Source organism: Hypanus sabinus, chromosome 14, assembly GCF_030144855.1.
Source record: "Hypanus sabinus isolate sHypSab1 chromosome 14, sHypSab1.hap1, whole genome shotgun sequence".
Lineage (NCBI taxonomy): Eukaryota > Metazoa > Chordata > Chondrichthyes > Myliobatiformes > Dasyatidae > Hypanus > Hypanus sabinus.
The window spans coordinates 25,378,099-25,396,103 of NC_082719.1; the positions used below are offsets into that span (position 1 = coordinate 25,378,099).

Here is an 18,005-nt window from a genome sequence, read left to right on the forward strand (position 1 = left end):
TGCTCCTCTTGCGGGATGCTGGAAGGCACTGAAACCTCCAGTGTCCCTGACTACAGCTGCGAGAAGCGCATCGAGCTGTAGCTTCTAACAAATTGCATTAAGGAGTTGGAGCTGGAACTGAATAAACTCCGCATCATTCGGGAGGCTGAGGGGGTGATAGACAGGACATATAGAGAGGTAGTTACACTCAAGGTACAGGACACAGGAAACTGGGTGACAGCCAGGAAGGGGAAAGGAAAAGGGATTAAGGAATCAGTGCAGAGTACCCCTGTGGCCATTCCCTCAACAATAGGTATATCACTTTGGATACTGCTGGGGGGGGGGGAAGAAATTGACCTAACAGAGGAAACTCACAATGATTGAGTCTGGGGCACTAAGTCTGCCTCTGTGACTCAGAAGAGAAGTGTGGGGGGAGATGTGGCATGCTGTGGTGATAGAGGGTTCATTAATTAGGGGAATGGACAGGAGGTTCTGTGAGCAAGAATGAGATTCCTGTATGGTACATTCCCTCCCAGGTGTCAGGGTCCAGGATATTTTGGACAGAGTCCTCAGCATTCTTAGTGTAAGGGTGAACAACCAGATATCATGGTCCATGAAGGTAGGATGAGTGACGAAGTTCTGCATAGGGAGTTAGGTACTAAGTTAAGGGCAGCACCTCCAGGGTTGTGATCTCAGATTGCTAACTATGTTAATGAGGCCAGAAGTAGGATGATTATACAGTTTAATACATGGCTAAGGAATTGGTATAAGAGGGAGGGCATTAGAGTTTTGCATCACTGGGCTCTCTTCCAGGTAAGGTAGAACCTGTAGGGAAGGGATGGTTTGCAGTTGAACTGGAGGGTTGTAATATCCTAGGGGTAAGGTTTGTTAATGCTGCACGATGGGGTTGAAACTAGAGTTGTGGGGGATGGGAACCAGAGTGCCAGAAGAGTTAGTGGAGAGGTTATGGAGCCAGCTGTTGTAAAGACCTCAGACAAACTTGGGATTCAAAAGGCTGAGCATGGCGTGGCTAGTGTCCTGAGCTGCCTATATCGCAATGCATGTATCATGGTAGGAAAGGCAGATAATAGTGCTGAAGATGAGGTAGCTGGTTTACAAACAGAGGCAATGTATATTGAGGAGAGGCTGTTGATACTGCAAAACTGCAGTCAACAGGATGAGTTGAAATGTAAAAGGCAGACAAAATCGAAAAGGGTGAATACAGGACTGAAGGTGTTGTATTTGAATGTGCGCAGCATACATAATAAGGTGGAAGAACTTGTCATACAGTTGGAGATAGGCAGGTATAATGTTGTAGCCGTCACTGAATCGTGGCTGAAAGCTTATAGCTAGGAACTTAATGTCCAAGGATACACAATGTATCGAAAGGACAGACAGGAAGGCAGAGGGGACGGCGTTGCTGTGTTGGTAAAAAAAATCAAATTAAATTATTAGGAAGAGGTGACATAGGGTTAGAACACTTTGAATCGTGGACAGAGCTAAGGAACTGCAGGGGTAAAAAGCCTTTGAAACAAGTTGTATACAGAACCCCCCCCCCCCCCCCCCAACAAACAGTAGTAAGGATGTGGCCTACAAATTACAATGAAAGATACAAAATTCATGCCAAAAGGGCAATGTTACAATAGTCATGGGGGACTTCAATATGGAAGTAGATTGGTGCTGGGTTATAGGAGGGGGAATTTCTAGAGTGCCTATAAGATGGCTTCTTAGAGCAGCTTGTGGTTGAGCCCATTAGAGGATCAGCTATTCTGGATTGGGTGTTGTGCAATGATCCAGAATTGATTAGATAGCTTAAGGTAAAAGGAGTCCTTAGGGGGAACTGATCATAATATGATCAAATTCACCCTGAAATTTAAGAAGGAGAAGCTAAAGTTAAATGTATTACAGCAGAGTAAAGGGAATTACAGAGGCTTGAAGAGAGGAATTGGCCAGAATTGTTTGGCAGGGATGACGGCAGAGCAGCAATGGCTGGAATTTCTGGAAGCCATTCATTAGGTACAGAATATATACATCCCAAAGAGGAAGAAGTATTGTAAAAATATGACACAATTGGGGCTAATAAGAGAAGTCAAAACCAAAGAGAGGGCATATAACTGAGCAAAAATTAGTGGGAAGTAAGAGGATTGGTAAGTTTTTAAAAACCAACAGAAAGTAACTAAAAAACGTCATTAAGAAGGTAAAGATGGAATACAAAAGTAAGCTAGCCAATATTATTAAACAGGATACCAAAAGTTTCTTCAGATATATAAAGTGTAAAAAAGAGGTGAGAGTGGATATCAGACCTCTGGAAAATGATGCTGGAGAGGTATTTATGGGGGACACCGAAATAGCAGTTGTATAAGTATTTTGCATCAGTCTTCACTGTAGATGACACTAACAGTATGGTGGAAGTTCCAGGTGTTGGAACACATGTGAAGTTACCATAACTAGAGAGAGGTTCTTGAGAACCTGAGAGTCTGGAAGTAGATAATTCACCTGAACCAGATGGTATACATCCAGATTTCTGACATAGGTGGCTGAAGAGATTGGGGAGGCATTAGTAATAATCTTTCAAGAATCACTAGATTCTGGAATGCTTCTGGAGGACTGGAAAACTGAAAATGTCACTCCACTCTTCAAGAAGAGAGAGAAAGGCAGAATAAAGGAAATTATAGGTTAGTTAGTCTGACTTCAGTGGTTGGGAAGATGTTGGAGCCGATTATTAAGGATGAGGTATCATGGTACTTGGAAGCTGTAGTCAGTATGGTTTCCTCAAGGGAAAACCTTGCCTGACAAATCTGTTGGAATTACTTGAAGAAATAACAAGTACGACAAAGGAGAATTGGGTTGATGTTGTGTACTTGGATTTTCAGAAGGCATTTGACAAGGTGATACACAAGGCTGCTTAACGGGGGGAGGAGGGGGGAGAGAGGAGGAGGAGGAGGAGGAGTTTTTACGAGGCCGAGTTGCTAGCTTGATGCTCAACCCAGCATGGATGGAAAGTGTGCAAGGGAGGGAACTGGCTGGATTTTAACTCTGGAGCTTTCTCTCCGAAGTCTGGCGCCAATGCCATTACGCCATCAGTCAGCCTTTAACAAGCCATGAGCCCATAGTATTACAGGAAAGATTCTTGTACGGATAAAGTAGTGGCTGATTGGCAGGAGGCAAAGAGTGGGAACAAAGGGAGCTTTTTCTGATGGCTGCCGGTGACTAGTGGTGTTCCAAAGTGTCTGTGTTGGGACCAATTCTTTCTACATTCTATGTCAATAATTTGAATAATGGAATTGATAACTTTGTTGCAAAGTTTGCAGGCGATATGAAGATAAGTGGAGGGACAGGTAGTTTTGAGGAAGTAGAGAGGCTGCAGAAGAACTTAGATTAGGAGAACAGGCAAAGAAATGGCAAATGGAATACAATTTTGGGAAGAGTATGGTCATGCACTTTGGATAGAAGTGAAAGGGTTGACAATTTTCTAAATGGAGAGAAAGTACAAAAAACTGAGATGCAAAGAGACTTGGGAGTCGTTGCAGGATTCCCCAAAGGTTAATTTGCAATTTGAGTCTGTGGTGAGGAAGACAAATGCAATGTTAGCATTCATTTCAAGAGGACCAGAATATAAAAGCAAGGATGTAATGTTGAGACTTTTAAAGCATGGGTGAGGCCTCACTTGAGTATGGTGAGCAGGTTTGGGCCCATTATCTTAGAAAGGATGTGCTGACACTGAAGAAGGTTCAAAGGAGGTTCATGAAAATGATTCTAGGATTCAATAGCTTGTCATATGAAGAGTGCTTGATGGCTCTGGGCCTGAACTAACTAGAATTTAGAAGAATGAGGGGTGACCTCATTGAAACCTATCGAATGGTGAAAGGCCCTGATATAAGTGGATGTGGAGAGGATGTTTCCTATGGTGGAAGAGTCTAAGACCAGAGGACAAATCTCAGAAGAGAGAGGCGTCCTTTTAGAACAGAGATGGGAAGTAATTTCTTTAGCCAGAGAGTGGTGAATCTGTGGAATTCTTTGCCACAGGCAGCTGTGGAGGCCAAGCCTTTATGTATAAAAGACAGAGACTGATAGATTCTTGACCTGAAAGGAGATGAAGGGATAGAGGGAGAAGGCAGGAGATTGGGACTGAGTAATAACGGATCAGCAATGATAAATTGGCAGAAGACTTGATGGGCCAAATGGCCTAATTTGCTCCTACATCTTACTGTTTTAAAAGAGGGGCATGTGCTCACGTACCTATGTTATACTCACAATTACAATATCTTAGTTACTTTTGACTTGTTGCAGCTGCAGGTTTGCCCTGAATGACCTGTAGTACAATGAACATCTAATAAAACTGCAGTGATCATCAAGATTTGCAACTAATTTTTGACCATAAGACAAAAGAACAGAATTAGGCTATTTGACCCATCAAGTCTGCTCTGCCATTCGACCATGACTAATTTATTATCCCACTCAACCCATTCTCCTGCCTTCTCCCTGTAACCTCTAAACGACTTTACTAATTGAGAACTTATCAAACTCTGCTTTAAATATACCCAATGACTTGACCTCCATTGCTGTTTATGGCAATGAATTACAGAGTGCTCTGGCTAAAGAAATTCCTGCAAATCTCTGTCCTATAGGGACGTCCTTAGATTTGAAGCTGTGCCCTCTGGTCCTAGAATCCTCTTCTATTGGAAACATCCTTTCAATGCTCAATCTATCTAGGATTTTCAACATTTGATGTTTTAATGAGAGCCTGCCTCATTCTTCTATACCCAAGTGAGTACATGTCCAGAATTATTAAACTCTCCTCATACATTCATGGATCATTCTCATGAGCTTCCTCTGGATTCTCTCCAAAGCCAGCACTTCCTTACATGGACAAGACTGCTCACAATATTCCATCTGACTAGTCCCTTAAAAAGCCTCAGCACTACATCCTTACTTTCATATGCTAGTCCTCTTGAAATGAATGCTAACATTTAATTTCCTTTCCTCGTCCCTGTCTCAACATGCAATTTAAGCTTTAGGGAATCCTGCACTAGGACCCTCAAGCCCCACTGCATCTCTGATCTGATTTTTAAATTTGCTCCCCGTTTAGAAAATAGTCTACAACTTTATTCCTTCTACCAAAGTAGGTAGCAGGGGAATCTAACTATAGCCCACTTAAGTCACCCTTTATGGATAACCTGAAGCCAGTTATTGCCAGAATGGTCAGCTTAACAAAATCAAATTAGAAGGTACCTACACTTCCTCAGCCAGTTAATAGGTGTTGCTAACCAAGTGGACTGAGAAATGGAAGATTCATAAGAGCATAATGAACTGGAATACTTGACCAACAACAGACGAGAGACCAAGTCCCTAGAGGACCATGTCACTATTGGGGCTAGAAAACATGGAGGTCAATGGAAAAAGGTTTACTCATCATCTCCACTAATACTGGAAGACCTGGCCCAACAGTAGTTTCAACTGACTATTGATCAAAGGTAACTTTCGGATGCTGTCTCAAAGTCAAAAAAATGACTAGTCAGTTTCCTGCCCCTTGCTCACTTTGATAGGGCAAAATAAAAGAAAAAAATACTCAAGTGTTCCTCGATAGCCGATCTATCAACCACATGGCTCTAAGATAATATCTACAATACTTGTCAACAATTGCTTTGATCATCATATATTCTGGTTGGTCTCCTGATTGCAGCTGACACCGCAGACCAGCATGAACACAATGTACTTTGCTTATTTGATTATCTGTTCTCCAAGGGCCACAAAGCAAGTTTGGACAAGGCTCAACTGCAATAAGAGGAAGTAATTTACTTGGAAGAAATTAATTTTCCAAGGTAAGCAGGAAATTACCGAAGATATTATAAAGGCTATAATACATTCTCTTCTCTCTCTGGATGTTCCAGGGTTAAGTGAAGAGCCAATGAAATGGCATCTGCGGTTGACATCTTGTGATGGTAGGTAAATTGGCGTGGATCTAAGTCATTCCTCAGGCAGGAGTTGACATGTTGCATGAACAACCTCTCAAAGGACTTAATTACAGTGGATGCAAGTGCTACTGGACAGCAAAAGGCAGCAGCAGTATAAAAGGAGAGCATGTGCTGACATTCCTTTGTTACAATCATGTATAGCTTTTGTTACTTTTCTGTCTTGATTGGTGGTGAAGGCTGAACCTGTCTGACCTGTATTATGATGAACATCTAAACGGCTAGTTTTCTTACATCATCTTCTCTCCCCACCCACCTTCTATCTCACCTGGTCTCAACTAACACCTTGTACTCATTCCCCTAAACACCCACCTTTTAACCCCCTTTCTTTACAGAATGAAGGGTCTCAGCCTGAAATATTAACTGTTTATTCCTCTCCATAGGTGCTACATGACTTGCCGAGTTCCTCCAGCATTTTGTGTGTACTGCTTTTGAAGAACCTCCAGAAATTCACATATAGTCAGCAACTCAGCTATTACTCTCCAGTATCAGTCTAACTTTATTTACCCATGTCCTAGAGCGAATTTAAAATTGCATTTTACTCATAATGTCAACAGGAAAAGTGCCTCCTATGGAAATATGTTGCAAACCAGACTTCAGCAGGGTAATGACAAAATAAGTCTGACCTCAAAAACTGTTTGTTACAAATTGACTTTCTAATTGTAGTAATGAAGGCCACAAATACAGATCAAGCTTCATTTCTTATTGTCACAGTAGGGTATTGATACACTGATGTTTGCAAGAACTGCCTAGATCATTAATAGCAGAATCTAGTGACCCAAATAAGTGGACCATACTAAGCCATTCGCTATCCATTAATAAAAGCTGTTAGTTATTACAGCAATACATGGGATGATTTGATCCCAAAAATGTTTACCAACGATTGCAACTGAGAACTTCCTCACAGTGATTTTTTGGCATTTGCTCATACACACATGGATCAACTTAGAAGTGGCAAGACATGTTGCCAGTGGATTCTGCCTTTGGCTGAAGTGCCTATATTAATATGGATTCTCCAATTCAGAAAAGGCCTTGGACAAAGTGTCAAATCTATTCCTTAAAAAATATTACCATTCAGACATATTAATTTATTCAATAGTACTGTTCATTAAAGCATCAGAAGCAGCTTCTTTTCTTGCCAGACATGTCAGTATACATTGTCACAGTAAATTGCTACTCAGATTTCCACTGCAAATTACTTTGGATGAGAAAAAGCTGATTCTAAGCAGATCATTAAATCTCTATTAAGGATATCTCTGGGCTTATGAGTCAGCATTCATGAATTTCATTAATTTCAGTGGAAATATTGCTTGCTGTCCAAAATGTCAAATTCTTCACTAAATTCATTCCTCCAAGGGGCGGTTGGGTGGCCAGGGATGTTAGTTAACCTGGCCTTCTCAAAGTACATTGGATTCAAATTAAGCTACTATTATGCCAAATTCAGTTAAGGGGCAACTCAAAATTTGAGCAGCAACAAATTTTCATTAGGATGAACTTTTTCCTGTTCAGATTCTGAGTAAAAGGTAATTAAAATTATTTCCTCTTTCCTCTGTAGCAGAGAAGTGGTGATTAATATAGTTTTTTTCTACATTAGTTTTGGAAACACTGACCTTTTGTTGAACAACTGAGATTCTGATTTCACTGACTGGCAATTCACTTATACAATAGTGAAATTGTGAATTGACTAAGTAATTGAAAAAGAAAAACATAGAAGGAATATTGGATAATAATAGTGGTATAATGGCAGTTGAAGTATACTGGTGTACTCCTGTTATGGAATATCTGTTTCTATTACATAAGCAGACAACACTCCAGTTACCACATCAAGGAGATAGACACCAAAATGTTTTATATATTCCACAGATATGTATCATTTCTAAATTGCTACTTACCAGATCTTCATCTTCCAATTCACCTATGGCACTTGTGTTTATTTCTGGCATAATATCTTGCTGAACTGGCAACTCTACATAAATGGGTTAAGACAGTTATTAAGGAAAACCCTTTAAGAAACCATTATCAGATGTCATTCTTACTATCATAAATATATATAAACTATGTCCAAAAACACTATTCTAAATGTAATCCTACTTAAGTTTATGAATATTGATGTAAGCAGCGTTCACTTGATTTAATAATCACACTGAGATCAGTCAAGGGCTATGGATGAAGCGGTTTAGCACACCATTGATCCTCTTGAAATTACAGCCCTGAAATGTGTTACTTGTTATGTTACTGTATTTCCAGTTTTTGTTGGAAGTCATATGGATGTACTTTAAAAAACTGGTAACAAGCAAGTTTAACATTAAAGAACAAATATTCTGACAAACAGTATGACACCTAAAACTAATAAGAAGTTTTGTCCTCAAAAACACTCAGTGGAAAGAACAATCAAGTGGTTTTTAAATACAGAAATTCATATCATTCTGATTTCCATCCTTGGAAAAGCACTGTGTATTCAAATACAACAATTTTGAAAAACAATAACTTAACCACACTTTGTAAATTATGAAAACTCTAAGCACTTTACAATCAAGGATATTCTTACTACCTTGCAACTCCACTTTTGGTGGCTCGCATTTGATGTCCATTTCTTCAGCCTGATTTTTAGCACATAATTCCTCAGCAACATTTTCAGAACTGTGAACCTCTTGCTTTCCAGGGCCTTCCACAGAAGGTATACTAGAGTCTGAAACACTAGAAGGTGCCTCGTAGCTAAAATTTTCATCAAGTGTTGGAGTAGCTGGTGAAGAAGGATCATAATAAACAAACTGTGCTTTAGCAGCAATTGGATGAAAAAGACTAGTATCTTTAGTAGTTGGATCATCAGGAGAAGCTGCCACATAAGGGATAGGTAAAGATGCCTGTTGTTCCAAGTCTGGATGAATATTTATCTCATTTGACTTTGCTAACTGTTCATGAGCTGGCTTTTCAGTTTGTTCTTTAACCAAAAGAGATATTTTACATCTGTCAGTCTCATTTTGTTCAGTTTCAAGCTCTTTTTCTCCCAAATTTAAATTCTCCCTAGGCTCAGCTTTGCTGCTTTCACTTTCAAATATTTCTGTTCTCTCCTCTAATTTGTCTTCAGATTTTATCAGATTTTCAATTTGCACCATGTTTCCTGGATAAGTGTGTGCAATTTCCTTAGTATCCAGTCTGTTTTCTTCTAAATGCAACCGGGAATTTTCTATATCAATTCCTTCATTATTAGACTGATCATTTTCAAATTTTTCACTTGACTTTGAGAATGTATTTTCAGATTTTTTTTCTGTACTATTTGTTTCATTTTCTCCTAAATGCCATTCCTTTAACTCGAAATGTACAGTAACTTTTTCCCCTTCTACAAGTTCTTCATTTTTAATATCTGTATGCAGGTCAGCTTTAGATCCTGACTGATCATACTCCACTGTATGACTCTCTTGTATTTCATTACTTTTGGTCATTTCCACCTCCTCCACATACTCTGCCACATTTTTCAGCTTATTACTCTTGTCCCTGCTTTGTTCGTCTTCTTGAGCTGTTTTAGGCTTGGATAAAGCAGCCAGCAACTTGATCTCTTTTTCTTCTAATTTCTCATCACAAGGAAGATCTGCCACTTTATCCTTGGAACATGACTGACTTGTTTCAAAATTACCCGTTTCATATCCTTTCTCACCACCTTGTGCTTTATCTTTGGACTTTGCTTGCATGCTTTCAGAAAATTCTTTAGATTTCGATTGAACATTTTGGAAATCACTCTTCTTAAATTTCCCTTTATCACAGTCCTTGATGCTCTCCTTCCCTTTCTCACTGGATTTTGACTGAGATATTTCAGAATGTTCCACGGATTTTGAAAGTGTGTTTTCATATTTGTGTTTCTTATCCATTCCTTTTTCATTGTTTTGAATATTTTCCTGCACTCTCTCTTTGTATTTTGATCGGGAACTGTCTGAATGCTCCTTAGATTTTGACCGCGAATGTTCAGAGCGTTCCCCAGACTTCGACCGATTATTTCCAAAATCAAACTTTTGTTCCATCTTCTTTGCATTATTTACCTGCAAATCTTCCTTAGATTTTGAATGTGATTTTTCAAAATGTTTTATCTTAGAATCATGCCTCTTGTCATTTCCTTTCATTGAACCCTGAGCAGAATCACGCATCTTTTCTTTGACTTTTGAGTGCGAGCTTTCTGAATATTCCCTGGATTTTGGACCTGTGTTTTCAGAACTATGCTTCTTTTCTATTCCTTTTTCATTTTGAATAGTATCCTGCACTTTGTCCTTGGATTTTGATCGAGAGCCATCAACACTATCCTTAGATTTAAGCCAAGCGTTTTCAGAATCACGTCGCTTTTCTACCCTCTCGTCATACTGAACATCTCCCTGCAATTTTTCCCTGGATTTTGATCTAGTGATTTCTGAATGTTCCTTAAATTTCAACCGAGCAGTTTCAGAATCGTGCCTTTTCTCCACAACTTTCTGCTTATATTCATTATCTTCCTTAGACTTTGATCGAGACAATTCAATGCTTTCCTTTGTTTTTGACCTAGAGCTATCAACCCTTTCCTTGGATTTTGAGCTTTCAGATTCTCGTCTCTTTTCTATTCTCTTTTCCCTTTTATCTTCTTGCAATTCTTCCTTCGATCTCGACCTTGCATTTTCAAAATTCTTCCTTTTATCTTTATTTTTAACATCCTCCTGTACAGCTTCCCTTGACTTAGATCGAGAGATTCCAGATTCATTTTGATTCTCTTTGAGTTTCTCATGACTTCTTGTATCATCATGCATTTTCTCTCTGGACTTTGATCGCGAGTTGCCAGATTCGGTTCTCTTTTCTTTGCCTTTTTCAGAGCCTTTCATGTCGTCTTGCAAGCTTTCCTCAGATAAAGACCGAGTGCGTTCAGACATGTATTTCTTGTCTTTACTTTTCTCATGGCCTTTATCTTCAAGGGTATTTTCCCTAGATTTTGTTCGACCACGCTCTGACTCATTTTTCTTTTCTCTGGTTTTACCATCTTCATTTATATTTTCCTTGAATTTGAGGCAAGGGTTTTCAAAATCATTCCGTTTCTCTTTACATTTTTCTGTAGATTTCACATCATCGTTCACGCTTTCCTTGAATTTTGACCGCAGGCATTCAGATTCATTTCTTTTCTCTTTGTTTTTCTCGTAACTTTTTGTATTTTCCTGTGTATACTCTCTGGATTTTGTCCAGGAGCCTTCAGCAATATATTTCTTTTCTTTTCCTTTCTCTTCTTTTATTTTTGTGTGATCTCTAGATTTGATTTCTTGACCATGTTCTAATATTGGTAATTCTGCAGAATCTGAAGGAAGCAGAGTTTTGCTGTCACTTGATTGTATAACCTGATGGTAATTGGTTATGACACTGTCGAAAGTAGTTCCGATCTTCTGATCATCATTTATGTCAATATCACAAGTCCAAGAGCTACTTTCAGATCCCATCAGTTCCCCATCACCATGTTTTACTTGCTTCATTTCACCTTTGTGCTTCGATGAATCTTTAAGATTTTCTTCTACTAATCCGAAGTCATCAAGCTTATTAACACGAGGTTGTTCCAATCCGCTCATATCCAAATCATTGCTTCTTGGTTGCTTTCGACAAGACTCATGATCAATTTTTAAATGGTTGTTGTTTTCACCATTCAACTCTGAAAGTATCTGAACAGATCTGAGTGGCTGATCTGGGGCCTGTGCATTTTTGGAATCCTTCAGAGTAGAAGCAAAAGCCTTTTCTTTGTTCTGGAAAAGCAACTTCAGAAAGAACTTTTGTAAGTTAACAAGTTACTTCCAAATCATTCTAATTTAATCACATGAAAGTATGCCATTTTTATGAAGTAAAATAGATCAGCACTGAAATTAAATTACTGCATTAGATAGTCAGGTTTCATAACAATATAATGCTGCAACTTGGACATTTACTGTGGCCAGCTTAAAATTATACATACCATTTTGGACAATGAAATTTACTTTCAGTACCAACTTCATATTTTGTTCTTGAGTCTTATCAAAATTAATTTATCTTTCCCCACACAAAACACCTTTCTAAGTAGTTTGAAAAATTTGATGAAAAACATTGCTATTCGTTGGCCATTACAGAGAAGTTATTTTGTATACACCTTTGTAAATTAATATGTAGAGTCTAGAAAACTGAAAAAAAAACATTTTCAATTCTACGTACCTCTGTTCTAAGCTGAGTTTCCTTCAATTCTTCTAGCTGTTCACGCTTTCTTTTCCGGTCTTCATGGTGCAGAGCAACTTCCCCTGATAAGGTTCTGTAAAACACAAATAAGATGGACCCCAAATCTCCAATTTACAATATTCTGATGGATATAAATTACATTGAAGCAATACACAAGATTCAAATTTTACAATACTGATCTCTCAATTTGGGATTACCTACTTGGTAATTGTAGCATCCAGCTCAAGAATGAACTTTGATGTATTCTTATCAACTTCAAAACAAATGATGAACGCTAACATTTTAAAAAGGATTCAATATGCCAAGTATCTGTTCACACACAGAGGATACACTATTTTGAGACAAACATGGCTATTTACTTTTGATAAATTATTTTAGAAACTAATGTCACTTGGCAATTGAAATGAGCATCAAGATTACTACACAAGTTTACACAATGAGCACCTTTAAAATTATTATAAGATACTAGATACAAAAAAATTATTTCAGCTCCTTAGTCATCAGAGGTAGAAGGTTTTTTTGCACTTCAAGTGACACTTTCAGACACCAGCCCCACGGTATTATAACTACTTTCCCAGTTACAAACTATGTTATTGCAAAGCATAATATTACATTTCTTACACTAAATTAGGCATGATTCTCAAAAAATAGATTTAGAAAGCTGACAGCATAATTAAAGCTTATTGACAATTCTTGAATCCATCTTTAGTACTTTAACCTGATATTATTTCTATCCTGTATAAATACAATACTTCAACTTCAATGGTATGATTCACATGTTAAAACTTTATCAATAGCTTGACTACAGAAACTTTTTTACTTATTACATCGTACAACGGCTTAGGTACACTTTTGCTGAACGACTTTTTTGAAAAAAGGCTTTACTGAATCAGGAATCATGTAAATCAGAAAGGACCTAGATAGAACTGTCCAGTGGTGACCAAGGCAGAGTGTTGGATACATCGAGAAGAAAAGAGGTTATTTAACATGGCAAAATGCTAAATCCAGAAACAAGGATGAGGGTTACCACATTCATTTACACAAGGAAAATTGCCTCAGGGCTTTGCTAGAGGTAAATAAAATCACACCTTAAGTCTCCTTTCCTTTTCCTTCTCAGTGCCACTTTTTTCTCCAGGATTTTTTGTTCTTTCAAAGCTGCTTTGCTAACTTTTGAAATGAGGGAGGTTGGCTGCATCATTTTTCTTGAATTAGTTTCAACACTTAAAGTACTGTTAATACCTGGAATAAAAATTAAAATAAATGTTCAATAGGTCTCACCAGGATGTTGCATTAGTAAACATAATATGTATGTATTTAAATAAATACTAACAATGAAAAAAAAATCACAATCAAGGTAAAATTCTAACCCAGCCTGGAAAATATTACCAATTTGTTTTCAATTATTAATGCAAATATAGCACCATAGAAGCATGCAAAAGAAAGGCTACTGAAAGATTTTAAGACAGGATAGTATTGAATGAACAAATTATTGACATTCTCCAAGAACTTTTTCTCTTTCAAGACCGCTTGCTAACTTTTGAAATTGTTATTTTTCAAAATAACTTTTGAAAATTGCCACAATTCCCTTGAATTACTTTCAACACCTAAATTACAGATAAGATAATCAACTAAAACCACCAAAAGAAAACACAGTGGAACTATTAGTAAAGTTGCTGTCCAAAGAGCTCTGGCAACCTAGGTTTAATCTTTCCCTGTAACTGTGAATTTCATCTGGTATTCTGGTTTTTGCCCATAATCCAAAGATAAGCCGGACAGAATATCACTGATCATTAATCAGTGAAGATTTTTCCTTTCAGTGCCAGTGAGCATTTATATCTGAGGTCATGCATTGAAATAGGTGGGGTGGGGAGAAGAAGAGAAGATAGTTTATGATTAGATTAAAATGGGATTAGTTTAAATGACTGGGAGAGGGAAGGACAGAAGGTCTTTTTCCCACTTCATATGATTAATGCAGATGACAACTTGGAAAATTTGATACTCCTGATAGCAAGAAAGTTTTAAATACGCACAATTTTGTTTTGAAGACGAAGAGGAATTTGAGAGCAAAGCGTTCATTTTAATTTGAGATTTTTAAAAATACAAGCAACTGCATATGGAGAGGCATCAAATTTGACCACGTGCTAGAAATTCTCACTGGTTAAAACAAAAACATAAAAGTAGACTTATTAGGGAAACAAAATATCAATTAAATTTGATGACAAATTCATATAGTCATTTCATCACTTTGAAGCTCTGAAATAAAAAGGCCTTAATTACTTTTTTCCAGTGGTTGAAGATTTTCTTCATTCCTTTGAATCTCTTCTGATAACTGGTCTTTCTCGATTTCCAACTGTTTGCGCTTGTCTTCTACCCTTTCTCTGTTCCACTGTCGCCTCAGTAACCGCTCTGCCTTTTCTTTTGCCTATCCAAAAAAGTGGTAAGAATATCATAATTTATTACATCTAGCAAACCCTATACAAATGCATGTTAGTTGATGTACACAAAGTTTGTTCATAATATGACTATGCTCTAGTTCTTTTATCTTGAAAACAGTCATGCCTTTATGGATAAGCACGATTTATAGATTACACAAGTGCACAAAACAAGGCATTATAGATGCATTTGTAAATTTGAAATTTACAGCATTTTTGTTCTGCTTGAACAGAAGCAATAAGTTAGATCCAAGCTAAAAAGATTTATTCAGTTGATTTATCAGTATGATTTATTCAGTTCCATCGTTCCCTATTACTATGAGCCACTTCAATATGTTTTGTACTTCAGTTGTCACATTATTGAAATGCTCCCACAACTTCCAAGGACTCTTCGTTTCATGATATTTATTGTTCTTTGTTTTTGTATCTGCACAGTCTTGTTGCACCCAAGCTCGTGAGGTCTTTCATTGACTCTATTATGGTTATTATACGAGTATGCCTGCAAGAAATTGAATCTTAGGGTTGTATATAGATGACATATTTGTACTTTGATAATAAACTTACTTTGAACTTTTTACAGTGCCAAAACTATTCTTCCCTAAATATTGTTATGTAACCAGGAACAGATCACACAAAACAAGTGACAGTTAAAAGTTCTTAACTGGTACCTGAATGTGTCAAAGATATTGGCTGGAGAGAAATGTTAACTGGGCAAACAAAAAATAAACACAGGATCAAATGGAAAAAATAATTAAAAACTTAAAAGACTATAGTGATTTGAACTCTTTAATTGATAAATACAATTTTACATAATCAGTTTGTTACTAAACCAGAATCACAAATGCACAAATCATTCCTTGTTACTGTCTGCATCACTCCCCATACCCAAATTCAAAACCCAAAACACTAGAATGGTCAAAATAATATGAAATAGCTCTAACTTACAATTGACTGGCGACGTTGAACCACGGTTTCTTCATCATCTGAATCATTATAGTACTTTGAATACAGAAATGGTTTGTGGACATATGGATGCCGTCCAGGTTTCGCTTTGACTTCCTTTTGTTCTTCTTTGGTTGTTTCCAAATTCGTATCTTTTTCTAAACAGAAAAGATGTATAATAAAACCCTAATATGCTGCGAGTAAATTTTGGCTTGGGTTTCCTAATTCCACTTTTAATTCTATATTTGGAACACAATCTACTGTATTTTATTACACTTTTTCAAATTGAGCACAAGCTTCTTTGATTTTGAGAAATGATGGAGCTATTGGATTGGAATCCAGTGTGCATCGTCGTGGATAAGTTTTAATGCAATTCAAAGGAGGAGTTTAGAAAACCTGACACTTATATGAAAGGTAAGCCGAAAAAACATGCAGCAATAGTCAAATCTGCCAACAAATATGGCATCAACCAAAGTTTTAGTAGCAACATTGGAACCAGGATCTGAATCTGTCAATGTAACGTGTGTTGTAGTAGGCAGTCTTGTTAACGGAGAAGCTGAGAACAGCCTGGCTCAGCTAGAGATCTGCTGGAAGTGACCACCTATCTACACCCTGTTGCATGGTTCAAATACTCTCATTGGAACATGCTTTACCCACCCATTAAGTCATCTTAGTACTTTGATGGATTAGAAAGCTAATGGAAGTGGTTGAAACATGCACAGTTCCGGGGTGCCTAGCAGCAGTACTCTAAATGGATATGATTAAATATTCCCGTCTCAGCCTGATACAGCTAAAATGTACAACTGCTTCCATGGTCGGTACAGTCAACAAAGATGCCTTAATGTATTTAAATGAACTATCGCTGCTCAGAACTGACAGAAACAACACCGATTGTGGTTGGAAGTGCTCACGTAGGACACCTCGGAGGAAGCACGGATATAGAGCGGGGTTGTAAGTGCGCTTAAGGAAAAGGGTTTTAAACTCCCTATACCAACTAACTTGCTGTCAAATGTGCAGTCTCTGGTGAATAAAACTGATGATCTCAGAGCTAGGTGCTGAATCACAGAGACATTAGGACCGTGTGTGCCCTTTGTTTAACAGAATCCTGGTTAACCCCTTCCATACCAGATGCAGCGATTCAGGTTGATGGGTTTACTGCACATCGTCAGGATAGATTTATAGAGTCTCTCAAAAGCAGAGGTGGAGGACTATGCCTCATGATCAACTCTTCTTGGTGCACAAATATATCAGTGTTGTCCCAATTCTGCTCACCAGACCTGGAATATCTAGCAGTTAAGTGAAGTCCTTTTTACCTACCACTTGAGTTCTCTGGGGTCACTTTGGTAGCAGTTTACATACCACCTCAGGCTAACGTCAAGCAGGCTTTAGATGATCTGAGTAATGGGATCAACATGCACGGAACAGTGCACCCTAACGCCTTCACCATTGTTTTGGAAGATTTTAACAAGGCCAGTCGGAAAAAAAAATCACTAAGCAATTACCACTTGCAATACCAGAGGAAACAACACACTGGACCATTGTTACACCACCATCAAGAATGCCAACCATACTATTCCACGCCCTCACTTTGGGAAGTCTGATCACTTCTACTCCGAGTATAGGCAAAGACTGAAGACTGTAGCACAAGCAGTGAGGACCAAGAAGGTATGGACAAGGGAAACACAGGAGCGCCTACAGAAACTGCTTTGAATTGGTGGACTGGACTGTATTCGAGGATTCATCTTTGAACCTGGATGAGTAAGCTGCAGTCGTTACTGACTTCATTAAAACCTGTGTGGATGAGCGTGTGCCCACAAAGACTTGCTGTACATTCCCAAACCAAAAGCCGTGGATGAACCAGGAGGTATGTCATCTGCTGAAGGCTAGATCTGTGGCATTCAAGTCTGGCAGCCCTGGCCTGTATCAGAAAACCAGGTATGATTTGTGGAGGGCTATCTCAAGGGTAAAGAGACAATTTCAAATGAGGTTGGAGGTGACATTGGATGCAGGGCAATTCTGGCAGGGTCTGCAAAGCAAAACCAAATAGCATGAATGACAGCGGTGCTTCACTACCAGATGAACTCAATGACTTCTATTCTTGAAAGGGAGAACTACAGCTGTGAAGATCCCTGCTGCACCTGATGACCCTGTGATCTCCATCTTAGAGGCCAATGTTAGGCTGTCCTTAAAGAGAGTGAACCCTCACAAGGCGCAAGGTCCCGATGGAGTACTTAGCAAGGCTCTGAAAATCTGTGCCAACCAACTGGTGGGAGTATTCAAGGGCATTTTCAACCTCTCACTGCTACAGGTGGAAGTTCCCATTTACTTCAAAACAACAATTATACGAGTGCCCAAGAAGAATACTGTAGGCTGCCTTAATGACTATCGCCTGGTAGCACTCACATCGACAGTGATGAAATGCTTTGAGAGGTTGCTCATAACGTTACTGAACTCCTGCCTCAGCAAGAACCTGGACCCTTTG

General features: G+C 38.4%; 1 protein-coding gene across 5 annotated transcripts in view; it reads right to left on the minus strand.

Annotated features, from left to right (window-relative positions):
• bod1l1 (biorientation of chromosomes in cell division 1-like 1) overlaps positions 1–18,005 on the minus strand; it is a 45,142-nt gene that overhangs the window by 7,946 nt on the left and 19,191 nt on the right. For 3 of the 5 annotated variants that reach the window (XM_059988892.1, XM_059988889.1, XM_059988893.1), the window contains 6 exons: positions 15,527–15,681; positions 14,427–14,571; positions 13,238–13,388; positions 12,129–12,222; positions 8,494–11,701; positions 7,844–7,929 (listed from right to left, as the gene is read on the minus strand). In XM_059988892.1, the coding sequence (XP_059844875.1) occupies positions 7,844–7,929; positions 8,494–11,701; positions 12,129–12,222; positions 13,238–13,388; positions 14,427–14,571; positions 15,527–15,681 (3,839 nt within the window). The remainder of the gene's footprint in view (positions 1–7,843; positions 7,930–8,493; positions 11,702–12,128; positions 12,223–13,237; positions 13,389–14,426; positions 14,572–15,526; positions 15,682–18,005) is intronic. The other 2 variants (XM_059988890.1, XM_059988891.1) reach the window with 2 other exon arrangements.